The 14602-nt window shown below is 40.9% G+C and overlaps 1 protein-coding gene across 4 annotated transcripts in view; it reads right to left on the reverse strand.

The window, feature by feature from the left end:
* Positions 1-14602, reverse strand: part of slc31a1 (solute carrier family 31 member 1) — a 77318-nt gene that overhangs the window by 37540 nt on the left and 25176 nt on the right. The window contains exon 1 of one of the 4 annotated variants that reach the window (XM_043719870.1): positions 3730-3766. The exons of 2 other annotated variants lie outside the window; for them this stretch is intronic. In XM_043719870.1, the coding sequence (XP_043575805.1) occupies positions 3730-3751 (22 nt within the window). In that variant the 5' untranslated portion in view covers positions 3752-3766. Of the gene's footprint in view, positions 1-737; positions 803-3729; positions 3767-14602 lie in introns of those variants that run through there. One more of the 4 variants, XM_043719871.1, reaches the window with a different exon arrangement.

Consider the following 14602-nt stretch of genomic DNA (forward strand, 5'->3'; position numbering starts at 1 on the left):
GGAAAGTTTGTCCAGGCTAAGATAAAAGGTAGGGAGGAGGGACTTGGGAGAGGGGCGTCGGAACACTTCCGACGCCCCTCTCCCAAGTCCCTCCTCCCTACCTTTTATCTTAGCCTGCTGGACAAACTTTCCCCATTCCTGAAGAAGGGCTTATGCCCGAAACGTCGATTCTCCTGTTCCCTGGATGCTGCCTGACCTGCTGCGCTTTTCCAGCAACACATTTCCATGAACAATTACAGGCAAGGGCTGACCCAAAGAAGTCGCGATTTGTTTGCTTGTCGTGACACAAGGATCAGGACAGACCACCCTTCACCTCTCCCCCCACTCCTTCCTATGTGGATCCCTCTCCAAACGGTGACATCAGGTATCCATCACAGCTACAAATCAATGCATATGGAAAGAAATCAAACAAAAACAAACACACAATCCTCACATCTGCAAAGATTGAGAAATTGGAGATTTGCTGTTGAAAAATTCATTTTCACACATTTTAGATGAATTCAGATTGCTCCCTCAGAATGCACTTGAGAGTCAGTTCTAGAAGCAAACCTGAAACATACAGTCCTTCTGTCTCAAACTTGAATGCAGAATCTAAGCAAGCTGAGTGACAGTACACATAATTCAGCTCCTCTGTTAAAAAGTTTTATTTCTTGCACTACCCTTTCCACACAGGCCATCAATATCTCAGATGACCTGTATGGCCAAATAAAAACAACGTTCTTTGAAATCCTACTCACCCTGTTGCGGCTATTCATGGCCACGTCAGTACTTTTGTAAGAGCCCTATACCTACTCTGTCATCTGTTGACATATATATGAAGCAGATTAATGTTTAATGAACTTTTACAACTCAGCACCATTGATTAACTTGCTACTGTGATTACCTTGACACTGTTCAGATATTGGCTCAGGTAACGATGAAATTTATCTACTGTGTAATTCAATGTTCTAGTTTCAGTTCTTGTGCTCTAGCAATCACATCAGGATGAAGGTAGGCGCATATCAAGCAAATTCGGGCTAGGGAGAATAACAATCAGGCATGCTTAATGCCCCCTACTAAAGATGTATAATGGTTTGCCTCATGGATAAGGACAAAGATCAGAATTAATGTCCAGATGTCCATCAAAGCTCAATTTCAAGTACCAGATGTGGATCAGAGGGTAACACTCTTGCCTCATGCATTAGAAGATTGAGAGAGTCCAATTATTACACTTTTGTTTGTGAAGCATTGCTGTTGACAGATTGGCTATGTTATTTCCTATATCACAAGAGTTTTTGCATTAGTTGTAAAGCACTCTGGAAGGTCTGTAAATCTTTATAGGCTTTATATAAATTCAAGTCTTTAATTCCATGCAACAAATATAATGGCCCTTCTGGTCAGGTACCCAAGGATTGTTATTCACACATGGGATGGTAACCCACGAAAACACCTAAGATTTGTAAGAAAAAGCTTAAAGGTAAACTGAACTGTTTTTAAAGCATTGCAATCAATTAGTAGTTAAGTTCTCAGACTTAAAAGCACATTTTTTTTCTGGAATTTCTTTATCATGTGAAAGTGATCTTGCTTCAATTGCCAAATCAATTTTTCATGTTATTTTGGAGAGGAGTTGGACATTGTTGGCACACTGGGTACTCCACTGTGAATGCAGTCGTAGCCCAAAGCACTTGGAGAAAATGAATGCCTCCTTTCTTTAGATGATTGATTAATAGGAAGCACAGGTTATAGTACAAGTCAGGTCAGATCCAAAGCAGATAGCATAGATCAAGAATGGGTTATGGATGCTTAATAATTCTGGTTTTGGGTCATGTTCTTTCTCCATGATTTCATGTAACACTTGTCAAATAATATATAGAAAAGCCCAACTAATTAAAATAAACTCACAGGTCACCATTCCCTGACATCTATTTCACCAAAGCTGCAAACAAAGATATAGTGAAAGTAGTTCCTAATATCTCAGATCGAAAACAGAACGTTCACAACACCCAAGCATTACATACTTTCAGCAGGTGCATCATGCCAAAAAAAATTGATATGCTTGAACCTGTTCTTGACCAACAAAATATCAAAGCCTTGCATCTTTTTTGAACTATTCAAGAGCTTAGGGATGCAAATGTTCCCCATTACTTTATGCATGGTAATGCCTGAACAATTCAGATTCAAGTTGTTAACCTAGTAGCACCCTGAAGTATAAATTGCAGCTATCAAGTCAAATTTGCTTTTCTTGCTTTTGTCCTGATGAGTGTTAAGACAAAAGGCTTTAGTAGGGGTCTCTTTTTAGCAACATTCACAACATTTCAGCAAGTACCAACTCTATTCTCAACAGGATTTTAATTCAAGTCATTTATAGATTAGAAACGGAATAAAATGGGAAGCTTGATGCAACTTCATCTAGTGCAATATTTCCTCTAATATTCCCAACTCCTCCTGTCTTTGTGTATACTTGTTTGATGCATAGTACTGGAGCAGAAATTTTATCCACTAAATACTGGGAAGATTTTAGGCTACCTGTCTACACACTCTGCAATAAGCTACATTACTAGGCAAATGCCTCAATTCATCTCCCAAATTACAGTTGAAAGCTAATGGAGTCTTTACTAACTCTTGACCACACCTCTTTTTCATAGAAAGCAGCAAACTGACAGACGCCTGTTTACTGTGAAAGCAGTAGTGGTGGTGAGCTACATTCTGGAGACACTGCAGTCCACGTGGTGTAGGGAGTACCCACAATGCCATTAGGAGGAGTGTTTCAGGATTTTGGTCTTTGCACACAGCAAACAATTCCACCACCCTGCAACCAATCACTTCAACTACCCCTCACCTTCCCCAAAGACATGCAAACCCTGGTCCTCCTTCACCACTAAATCAAAGCCACCCACCAACTGGAGGAAAAATGCCTCATCTTCCATCTCGAGAACCTACAGCCACACAGCATGAACACTGACTTCACCAGTTTCCAAACCTCCCCAATCTCCACTGCAACCCAGATCCAACCCTCCAACTCAGCACTGCCCTCTTGACCTGTCCATCTTCCTTTCCAGCTAGCCGCTCCACCAACCTTTCAAAATCACCGCCCACCTGTGTCCACCTATCGCTTTCCCACCTACCTTCCCCCCAGCCCCACCCCCAATTTATATCTCAGGGTGCCTTCACCCCACCCTAGTTGCCATTGATTCACTTCTACATGTCACACTTGATCAAATGCTGCTTTAATGTCAAGAACAGTCACACTCACCCCTGAAATTCTGCTCTTCCTTCAGTGTTTGGATTAAGGCTGTAACAAGTTCTAGAATGGAGCAACCCTGACAGAACCTAAAATGAGCATCAATGTGTAGGTCGGTGCTAATTAAATGCTGTTAGATTGCACTTTGCTGATGATTGAAAAGACATTGTAAGGGTGATAACTGGCCAAAGGTGAATTTGTCTTGTTTCCAATGGACAGGACCAACTGGTCAACTTTCCACCTTGTTTGATAGACTTAAATGGGCGAACAACCTATGTAACAGCTCAAAGAATATTCCACTGGAACTTTGAAGAGGCCTTTCCATTAATATGGCAGTTTTATTTATTTACAAGTTCTCATAGGGCATCATTGATATAGTTATTGCCAATACTTAGTGTACCAAGTTGGTTGGCTTCAGCTAGAACAGATGGAGGTACACAAATTACTTCTGTTTCCCAAGAACTGAGAGGGGAAAAAGATTCATAACAAGTTTGCAAGCCTCTGCTCACCTATAAAAGTCTGCACATCCATCTTGATTCTGTGCAAAAAAAAATGAAAACCCAAATAGCCGTGGATGCTTTAAATCAGAAACAAAAACTGAAACTGCTCGAAATGTTCAGCAGGTTTGGCAGTATCTGTGGAGAGAAATCAGAGTTAACATTCTGGGTCTAGTGACCCTTCCTCAGAATATTCAAATATTCGCTTCTTGCCTTCGACAAAGAATGCCACTGAATGAACTACAGTGGCAATAAGACTATCACTCATGCAAAAAAATCCAAATTTGAATCATTACCTTTAAAGAAGAAAAAGAGAGAAAACTGAAGGAATTAATTTTTAAAAAAACTCTAAGGGATTTTGAAGCCCTATGAAAATGTTTAAAAAAACAAAATAGTTAATTTTGGAAGAGGTACAAGGATGTAAACAAGCAAAGGTAAATTTACTTTAACTATGTTTAAATTTCAAGGCCTTTCACAATAGATCAGATCAGGAACTCTAAAACATTGTGCAAGACATAAACAAACTGTGGCTTTGCTCATTTGAGGCTTCAATGTCACATCCCAGATGGCGCAGTGTGACTTGGGGGTACTTGTGCATGAAACACAAAGCGAGCACACTGGAAGCCTGATGGAACAAAAACAAGAAATGCTTGAAAAATTCAGCAGACCTGGCAGCATCTGTGAAGAGAAAGCAGAGTTAATGTTTTGCGTCCAGTGACCCTTCTTCAGAACTGACTGTTGATAAGCGAAGGTTTGTATGTATGCTGAAGATTGAATGGTGGGTTTGGAGCTGAGTGCGAGAGAAAAAAAAAAGAGTTGAGCAGACAAAGAAGTGGGTAAAAGGTCAGCCTGGGGGAATGGATAGCTGCTAATGGGGATTATTAGTGGCTGACAATGGGATTACTGTAGTAGCAGCCCATGTGATGACAGGGCGTGGAGTGTGGGAGTTGGGGTAGGACATGAGAGAAGATGCTGAAACCCTAAAATTGCTTAACTTCATATTGAATCCTGAAGGATGCAGAGTTCCCAAGCAGAAAATGAGAAGCTGTTGTTCCAGCTTGTGCAGAGCTTTGCTGGACTACTGTAGCAAGGCAGAGATAGAAATGTTGGCCAGGGAATATGGCAGTGTATTGCAGTGGCAGGCAACTGCAAGCTCAGCATTATTTCTGTGGACTGACATCTTCCCGTTGCTTGCCATTTCTCCCATTTCCTTACCCCACACACCAGACCCTGTCATAACATTCACTGCTACCACAAACAACCTCAATGTCAGATAGTCAAACCCCCCATTTGCAGCTGTTAATTCACCTAGGCTGACCTTTACCCACTCCTTTGTTTGCCCAATTTCGGCTCCATTCCCACCTATTGTTTAGTCCTACATTCTCCCCCGACCCTATCTTCAGCATATATCCCAACTTTTTCCTAGCTACAATCAGTTCTGAAGAGTCACTGGACTCAAATTATTAACTCTGCTGTCTCCTCAGATGCTGTCAGATCTTCTGAGATTTTCCAGCAATTTTTGTTTCAGACTTCCATCGTCAGCAGTTGTTTTGTTTAAGGCTAATGGAATGCTGGTCCTTATTTCAAGAGGTTTGGAGTCTTAGAATAGTCATAAGTCTTAATTCATAAGATGGTAAGGTCACATCTATAATTCTGTGATCAGTTTTGATTTCCTTATTTAAGGAAAGAAATCTTTTCATTGGAGGCATTTCAGAGAAGGTTCACGAGGATGATCCCTAGATTGTCGTGTGAGCAAAGACTGAAGAGGTTGGGACTCTACTCTTTGGAATTAAGAATGAGGGGTGATCTTGTTGGAACATATAGGATTCTTAAGGGTTTGACAAGGTAAATGCTGAGAGGATGTTTCCCATCCTGACAGGGTTAGGACCAGATGCAGAGTCTCAGAATAAGGGAGCACCAATTTAAGACTGAGATGAGGAGAAATTTCTTCTCTCAAATTGAGAAGAGTCTTTGGTTCTCCTTCCACGAAGAGCTGCGGGAGTAGAGTCCTTGCTTTTTTAATGCCAAAATGGATTCTTGACAACAACGGAGTCTAGTGTTATTGGGAAAAAAACGACGTTTTCAAAGTGGCAGTGAGCAATTTCAGATCAGCCATGATTCCATTGAATGGCAAAGCAGCCTCGAGGTGCCAAACAGCCTAGTCTATTTCGTATGGCTTGATAGGATCATCTATAAGAAATGTGAGCAGTGAATACATCCAAAGTGACCTTGCAAAGATTCAAGTTCATATTTTCAACTGTTCTGGCTGCTCAAGTAGAAAGGTTGACTGTCCTTGCAGCTTTGGCTAACAACATAAGCAGTAAGCTAAGTCTTTGTAGGCAGAGTACCATAACACAACACAATTATCCATTGGCAAGAAACAAAACTCAATCCTTTATCAGGGCATGAGGAGATCTGCATAACACTCCTGACAATTTCCCATGCTTAATATCCCTATGTAGAAGCAAGATCACACCTGCATTGCACACTTATTTCTGTTGAAATTTTTGACAAAGATACATTACTTTACTTATGATTTAAGATGAAACATTAAACTTCTGGATGAAGAGCGTAGACCTGAAATGTCAACTCTCCTGTTCCTCGAATGCTACCTGACCTGTGCTTTTCCAGCATCTACAATCCTCACTTTCTTCCTAAAACATTAAACTTGCTGAATATGACATGAAACATCTATGACATTAATCAAACAGCAGGGCGATTCTCCTGGCATTATAGAACAGCTACAGTATACGAGGTGGATATTTGGCTAATCATGTCCATGCTACCTCTGTGCAAGCAACTCAGCTAGTCCCACTGCCTGCCTTTCCCCAAAACCTGCAAATCTTTTCTCTTCAGATAATTTTTCAATCTGCTTTTGAAATCGACAACTGATCCTCCTTCACTACACAGAGTGGATTCCAAGTCATAACCATGATGAAGCAGCTTTTCCTCAAAATGCCTCTAGTCTTTTGTGATTCACCTCAAATCATACCCTCTTGCCTTCAAGTCTTCTACCAATAGGAACAGTTTCCGGAACTAATACAGGCAGAACCTTCATGATTTTGAGTATCTTTACTCAAATCTCATCTTAAAAACTCTCTCTTCAGTAAAGAATACAGCCACAGCATCTCCAATTTATCCATCTGACTAAAGTTGCTCAGGAACCATTCTGGAAACTTTTTTTGTAATGTCTTCAATACCTTCACATCCTTTCAAAGGTTTGGTGTCCAGATTGAATTCAGTTCAGGCAGAAACTTTTTAAAATATTTACCATAACCTCCCTACTTTTGGAACTTTTCTTCTATTTATAAATTCTGAGATCTTGCATGCTCTGTAAAACTCTTTGTCTTCCTATATTTGCCATTAAACTGAATTTATGACTTTCATCTTCACCTAAGAACTCTTAGAACCAAACAGCTCTGGTCTGGAACTTCCAAACCAGCTCCTTACACTGAGATAGTCGATATTAACAACACTAAACGATCTTCTCCCTTTCTCAGGATAATTGTTTTACACATCCAATTTCAAGTAAGAACCCCACAGAATTGCCCAAACTTAATAAATGTCTTTTTTTCTAAGTTACGCGTGATTCCCCCAAATTCCCAAAAATACTAAATATTCCATGTGAAGCTTAATACATGACATTGTTGTCTTTGCTCACTCTAAATTCTCCCAATATAAACAAATTCCCATAAGCCTCTGGGACATTATCTTAGGCTCCTTTATTAAAAAATATCGTGGCTAGAAAAATACTTAAGTTAATCATTTATCGTCTTCAGACAACACAAAACTATATGCCACTAATTCAAAACTCCAAAAATAAATATTAAAATACATACAAATCACACACCTCATTTCACAACATACATAAGCGTTTGTTTATGCTTGGATATTTATCGAAGATCATTAAGTTAAGTGTGTCCTCTCTTGTTCTTACACCTGATCTAAATCCAGATCGTGTTTCACCAATCTCTGCCTCAAATGTGTTATTACGATTCAAGTAATCATGACAGAATGGGGAAAGAAAAAAATCCAAGTATGTTCAAACTGAAAAGAAAATAAAGAACGTATATAAGTTTAGGAGAAATGCTCCAATGAGATGTATATTGAAGTACCATAGCTGGGGAGAAAAAACAAAATTGGAGTCTTGCACCAGAAAGTGAAATTATTGACACATAGGAAGAATGTGATAACAGTTAATGGATGCAAAATAAACAAAGGTGGCAAAGCACTTGAAAACAATGCAAGTGCAAGAAAACGGGCAGAACACATTAATACATTGATACAAATCAAGACGCTGAGGTAAACAATGGACACAACATTAGGATACTGAAAAAGAAAACTCTTTGAAGTTTTCTTTGAAGGCAAACCCCTTGTATAGATGGAACAATAAAACTAAAAATCCTTAGAGAAATAGAACTAGGAGCGATAACAGAAATGTTTTCAAATTATTACCAAAGGATACAGATCAGTGGCTTGAGGCATTCATTATATTACTGAACAAACTTAAAACTTTTGGAGTGCAATCATTTTAGAACTAAGCTTAATGAGTCACCTCATTAAAAATGATCATTTCTTTTTAAAATCAGCAAGCTGTAACAATAACAACCCCTAATGATTAGCACTGGAATATTGGTCAACTTCAGTATGTCAGTTTGTGCTAATGACCTTAAATGAGGGAGCATACTAAATAGAAAACGATCTACAGGAGGAAGTGTTTTGGGTGGCAGGGTGAATAGGACAGGAAATAGGAATGCTCCATCTAACCGTCAAAGAGACAGACATAACTGGGACAACAATTAACAAAGAACAATACAGCACAGGAACAGGCCCTTCAGTCCTCCAAGCCTGTGCCAACTTATTTTGACCTTCTATACCAAAACTGTCTTGACTTACAGGATCTGTATCCCTCTATTCCCTTTCCAGTCATGTACTCATCCAGGTGCTTCCTGAATGTTGCTATTGTCTACTTCCATGACTACCTCTGGCAACGTGTTCCAGGCACTCACTATTCTGTGAAAAAGTGTCTTGCACAACTCTTTTAAACTTTCCTCCCCCCAACACACACACACACAGAACCAGTGTAATTGACCCCTCCACCCTGGGAAAAAGCCTCATACTTTCCACTCTATCTATTCACAATGTTATAAACTTCTATTTGGTCACCCCTCAACCTCCTGCGTTCCACCGAAAACAAACCTGGCCTATCCAACCTTTCTTCATAGCTAAAACCCACCATACCAGGCAACATCCTGGTAAACCTTTGCTGTACCCTCTCCAAAGCATCCACATCCTTCCAGTAGTGTGTTAATCAGAATTGTATGCAATATTCTAAGTGTGGCCTAATTGAAGTCCTATAAAGCTGCAGCATAACTTGTCTATCCTCATACTGAATGCCTCTCCCAATTAAGGCAAGCATGCCATAAGCTATTTTTACTATATTATCTACCTGCTCTGCCACCATCAGTGATCTGTGGACCTGCACACCCAGATCCTTCTGCATATCAATACTCATAAGGGTTCTGCCATTCACTCTATAATTTCCAACTGTACTTAACCTTCCAAAATGCATCACCTCACATTTGTCAGCATTAAACTCCATTTGCCATTTCTCTGCCCCTGCCTCCAACTGATTTATATCCTACTATATCCTCTGGCAATCCTCCTCACAATCCGCAACTCCACCAACCTTTGTATTGTCAGCAAACTTACTAATTAGATCAGAGCCTTTTTCTTCCAAATCATTTATGTAGACCGCAAACTGAGGACCATGCACTGATCCATGGAACACCACTAGTCACAGACCTCCGTTCAGAAAACCATCCTTCCACCACTAAGCCAGTTCTGCATCCATCTTGCCGGCTCACCCCAATACCATGTGACCTCACCTTTTCTGCCATAAGGGACTTGTCAAAAGCTTTACTGAAGTCCATGGAGACAATATCAACTGCTTTTCCCTCCATAGCTTTTGCCACCTCCTCCAAAAACCCAATCAAGTTAATCAGACACGACTTGCCTCGCACAAAATTATGCTATGGCTAGTACGTCTATTTGCTTCTAAATGCATATAGATTTTGTCCCAGAGAATCTTTTCCAATAATTCCCCTACCATCAATGTGAAACTAACAGGTCTGTAATTTCCAAGATTATCCCTGCTACCCTTAAACAATGGGACAACATTGGCTATTCACCAGTCCTCTGGGACTTCACCTATTGCCAAAGAGAAAACAAAGATGAATACATCAATAGTGCTGCTTCCCTCTTTTGTCTGGAATTGGAAAAAAATATCAATTTCACTTACAATTGGAATTGCAGAAGCTGCAACTCCCACAGCTATCTGGACTACACCTGCTCCCACAATGCCTCCTGTAAAATGCTATCCTTTATTCCCAATTCCTCTACCTCTACAGCATCTGCTCCCAGGAGGACCAGTCCCACCACAGAACACACTAAATGGCCGCCTCCTTTAAAGATTGCAATCTCCCCTCCCACGTGGTTCCCCTCCCTTCAGGGCATCTCATCCACTTCCCGCACCTCCACCCTCCAACCGAAACAAGGACAGAACCCTCCTCGTCCTCACCTTCCATCCCACCGGTCTCCGTATACATCACATCATCCTCCGCTATTTCCGCCACGTACAAACGGACCCCACCACCAGAGATATATTTCCCTCCCCACCCCTATCTGCTTTCCGTAAAGACCATTCCCTCCACGACTCCCGCATCAGGCCGATAACTCCCCCATCATCCCACCCTCCACTCCTGGCACCTTCCCAAGTCACCACCCATGTCATGTACTGCAAACCTGCACCTACACCTCCCTCCTCACCTCCGTCCAGGGTCCCAAAGGAGCCTTCCATATCCAAAGTTTTACCTGCACTTCCACACATCATTTACTGTATCCATTGCTCCCAATGCAGTCTCCTCTATATTGGGGAGACAGGAACCTACTTGCAGAGCACTTCAGAGAACATCTAACGGACACCTGCACCAACCAACCCCACCGCCCCATGACTGAACACTTCAACTCCCTCTCCGCCAAGGACATGCAGATCCTAGGCCTCCTCCATCACCACTCCCTAACCACCAGACACCTGGAGGAAGAGCATCTCATCTTCCGCCTCAGCACCCTTCAACCCTACGGCATCAATTTGAATTTCACCAGTTTCCTCATTTCCCCTCCCCACCTTATCCCAGTTCCAACCTTCCAACTTGGCATTGCCCTCATGACCTATCTTAACTGTCCATCTTCCTTCCCACCTGTCTGCTCCACCTTCCTCTCCAAACTATCATGATGACCCAGACCTCCACCCACCTCCCATTTATCTCACCACCCCCTCAACTCACAGCCTCATTTCTGATGAAGGGCTTTTGCCTGAAACATCGATTCTCCTGCTCCTCGGATGCTACCTGACCGGCTGTACTTTTCCAACACCACACTCGTGACTCTGATCTCCAGCATCTGCAGCCCTCACTTTCACTTAGGCATTTATCTTCTCCCTTGTCCGTCACTATCCGAGGCCCCAGACACACCTTCCTGGTGGAGCAGCAATTTTCCTGCACTTCACTCAATCTAGTCTGTGCTTGCTCTTCACAAGATGGATCCCTCTCCACTGGGAAGACAAACAACAGACTAGTGACTGAGTGCAGTATAATTACTGTGTCTGTAAAAATGACCCTGAGCTTCCAGTAACCTGCCACTGCAACACAATGATCCTATAATATTTCTGTTTTAGGCCAAGGTACCTCAGGACTCAACACGGAGCTTAGCAACTTCAGAAAATGAATAGTCCACTATGTTACCTACTCCCACACTCCATAAAAGCTGTTTTGTATGGATTGCTGCCCGTACAGTCAATCAATTTTCAACCAACTGAATCTTTATCATCCCCCTACAAAGCTATTTTACTCACCCTGTGGCCGGGAGAAGCCAGTGTCCCTTGAGTTCTAATCTGGGGGTTAGTGATGGTGGTAATGAGGGGAACAAAGGCCATAAAAACACTAAGTGTTCTGTTGCAGTGTACTAACTAGGATGCTATTGCTGTGGACTAGGCCAGACCACTTAAAATGTTAAGCAGGCGGCCCCAGACCATAACTTTGCAATTTGTTTCGGTAAGTGTACAGTGAAAAATTACATGGAGTAAGATAGCTAGATTGACTACTAGATTTTAAAACAGACAAAAATTTATTCGCAAAATTACATAATGAAACACAAAGAACAGAATAAAGAACCCCTACAGAACTCAGCCTATACAACTAGACTTAATTGTGCTGTTCAGAATATGCACAACGGTTCCAATAAGAAAACTCCCTTTAAAAACCAACATAAATGGAACACATGCTTACAGGTTTAAGTTGAAGGTCAGAGAGAGTTTCCACACAGCTCCCTGTTGAACTTCTCACCAGCTCAAGACTGAATTAAACTGCTCAACTCAGCTAGAGAGCTGACCACTCCCCCCTCATTATACAGGTCACTTCTAAAACATGACCACTATGGCCTGAAGTCTCAACTGTTTACATATAAATAAAAGGCCTCTCAAAATCTTTTCCATCTCTGTACCAAACCAGACTGATCTGAGCCCAGCCCGGCTTATTGACCCTCAATCAAATCAAGGACAGAGTCTCCTCGAGCCAAGGAATAGCTTTTAGAAAATAAAAAAGGGACTAGGTTTGTGACACTATGAATTTGTTAACAGCATACAGTTGTTAGTTTTTTCAACGAATAACATTTGAGGTACAGAAAGCAATTTCCAGAAATACAGGGGATGGAGGACTGTAACTAGCACAAAACATTTTCCTCAATGGATAGGAAATGTTAATGGAATTAAGGTTTTGAAATTATGACAGGGCCACAAGTCGAAGAAATCAGGAAAATTATATGACAAAAACATGGAAAGATTTACCAAGTGACTAGCAGAAACTCAATTAATTGAAACAAATTAGAAAGTGATCTGATAAAAAACTGCGAAAGGGAGAGACTAAGTTCCCCAGATAATTATAACGGGCAAGATGTCAAGAGTTTGGGACTTCCTGAAATCATAACTCCCATTTATGGAACACTTTTTACTTTTATTCTCTATTACATATTAAGATTTTAAACTAGAGGCAAAACATCAGGTTTTCCAAGGAAATTCATCTTCAATGTACTTATTCAATTTTGATGGCCACATTGTTCCTGATCCAAGTGCCTCAAATGCTCAACTAACAAAGAGACGCTGTCTTTCAATAAATTACATTCCAAATTAATTGAGTTAGAAAAGAATCTTGAGATTTCAGTTAAAGAGATGGCTGTACATTAAATCTAAAATCAGCACCAACTCATTAGCAAAGTTACAAAGAGCTCTAGGTTCAACTCCCAAAATGGAATATTCAACTGCAAACAGAAATGCAGGGCAATCTTTCACTTCACAAGAGCATTACTGTTGATTTATGTAACACACTTAATGTAGGAATAGCCCAAAAAGATTCATGGCATCTAATTAAAGCAGATGATCCAGAGAAACAAATAGGTGGCTAACAACTTGGTGAAAGAATTGTGCTTAAATGGAGGATCTTATGGAGTGAATTCCACATTGCTGAGTCGAGAAGTCTGAAGACAAATAGTACAGAGGGTGCACAAAACATCAGAACTAAAAGAATACAGACTTCTCCCCTCCCTCCCATTTTTGCAGAAAAAGCTATGTTTGCCTTGAAGATGGCCAATCTATTTTTTGTATGCATCCACCAAATCCCTAAAACAGATCATTTAAAAATCAAAATTCTCAATAAAACTAAAAGGTGACAAATAGTCAAATTATTATACTGTAATTCATTGCCTCTCGTGCTTTGGTCATAGATCACATATTGTTTAATTAATCTGCAGTCACAAATTTCTTTTTAACTACAATGACTCAATCAACATTTGCATCACTGAGATATTGAGAGGACAAAACATTCCACTCCATCTAATCCATTATCTGGCGTGGTAATCATTGCCCGTTAGCTCTTCACACCTCAGACAGGCACAAATGACAACCGGAAAATTCACTGGCCAAAATTTCTCTTTGGAACTTCATGAGTATTGTGTTCCTCGCATTTTCATGACTTTCTATAATATAGAAGGCTGGTTACTTTCATTCCACCCAACAAGGTGATGAATTAGCTTAATTCAGAACAGTTAGAAAGTCATAGAGATGTACAGTATGGAAACAGATCCTTCGATCCAACCCGTCCATGCTGACCAGATATCCCAACCCAATCTAGTTCCACCTGCCAGCACCCGGCCCATATCCCTCCAAACCCTTCCTATTCATATATCCATAAAACAGCTGTTGTTTGACTTTTTTAAATCCAAAATTGCAAAACAATGCAACAGCATATAAAATAGTAATTGCTGCTCCTGGAATTCGAGGAAATCACCTCCCAACACCTAAAATACCTCCAAAAGGGAACAGCTGGTACAGCCAGTAATTCTTCCTGTCCTCCATCTTGGATTACCCAGAATCTTGCAGTTAAAGCAAACTGACAGAGTGTAGCAGAGTTGCAATGTCTCTAAACAAATAATCCAGAGGCCCAGGCTAATTCATTGGGGACAAGAGCTCAAATCGTACTATTATAGCTGGTAGAATTTAAATTCAATTAACAAATCTCAAATTGGAAGCTAGTCTCAGTATTGGTTACTATGAGAACTGTCCTTTGTGGTTATAAAACCAGTTAGTAACTGTCCTTTAGTGAGGGAACAGAACGCCCCTGGTGCTCACCTTCCACCCTACCAACCTTCGCATAAACCAAATCATCCGCCGACATTTCTGCCACCTCTAAACAGACCCCACCACCAGGGATATATTTCCCTCCCCACCCCTTTCCGCCTTCCGCAAAGACCGTTCCCTCTGTGACTACCTAGTCAG

This window comes from Chiloscyllium plagiosum, chromosome 30 (assembly GCF_004010195.1).
Source record: "Chiloscyllium plagiosum isolate BGI_BamShark_2017 chromosome 30, ASM401019v2, whole genome shotgun sequence".
Taxonomy (NCBI): domain Eukaryota; kingdom Metazoa; phylum Chordata; class Chondrichthyes; order Orectolobiformes; family Hemiscylliidae; genus Chiloscyllium; species Chiloscyllium plagiosum.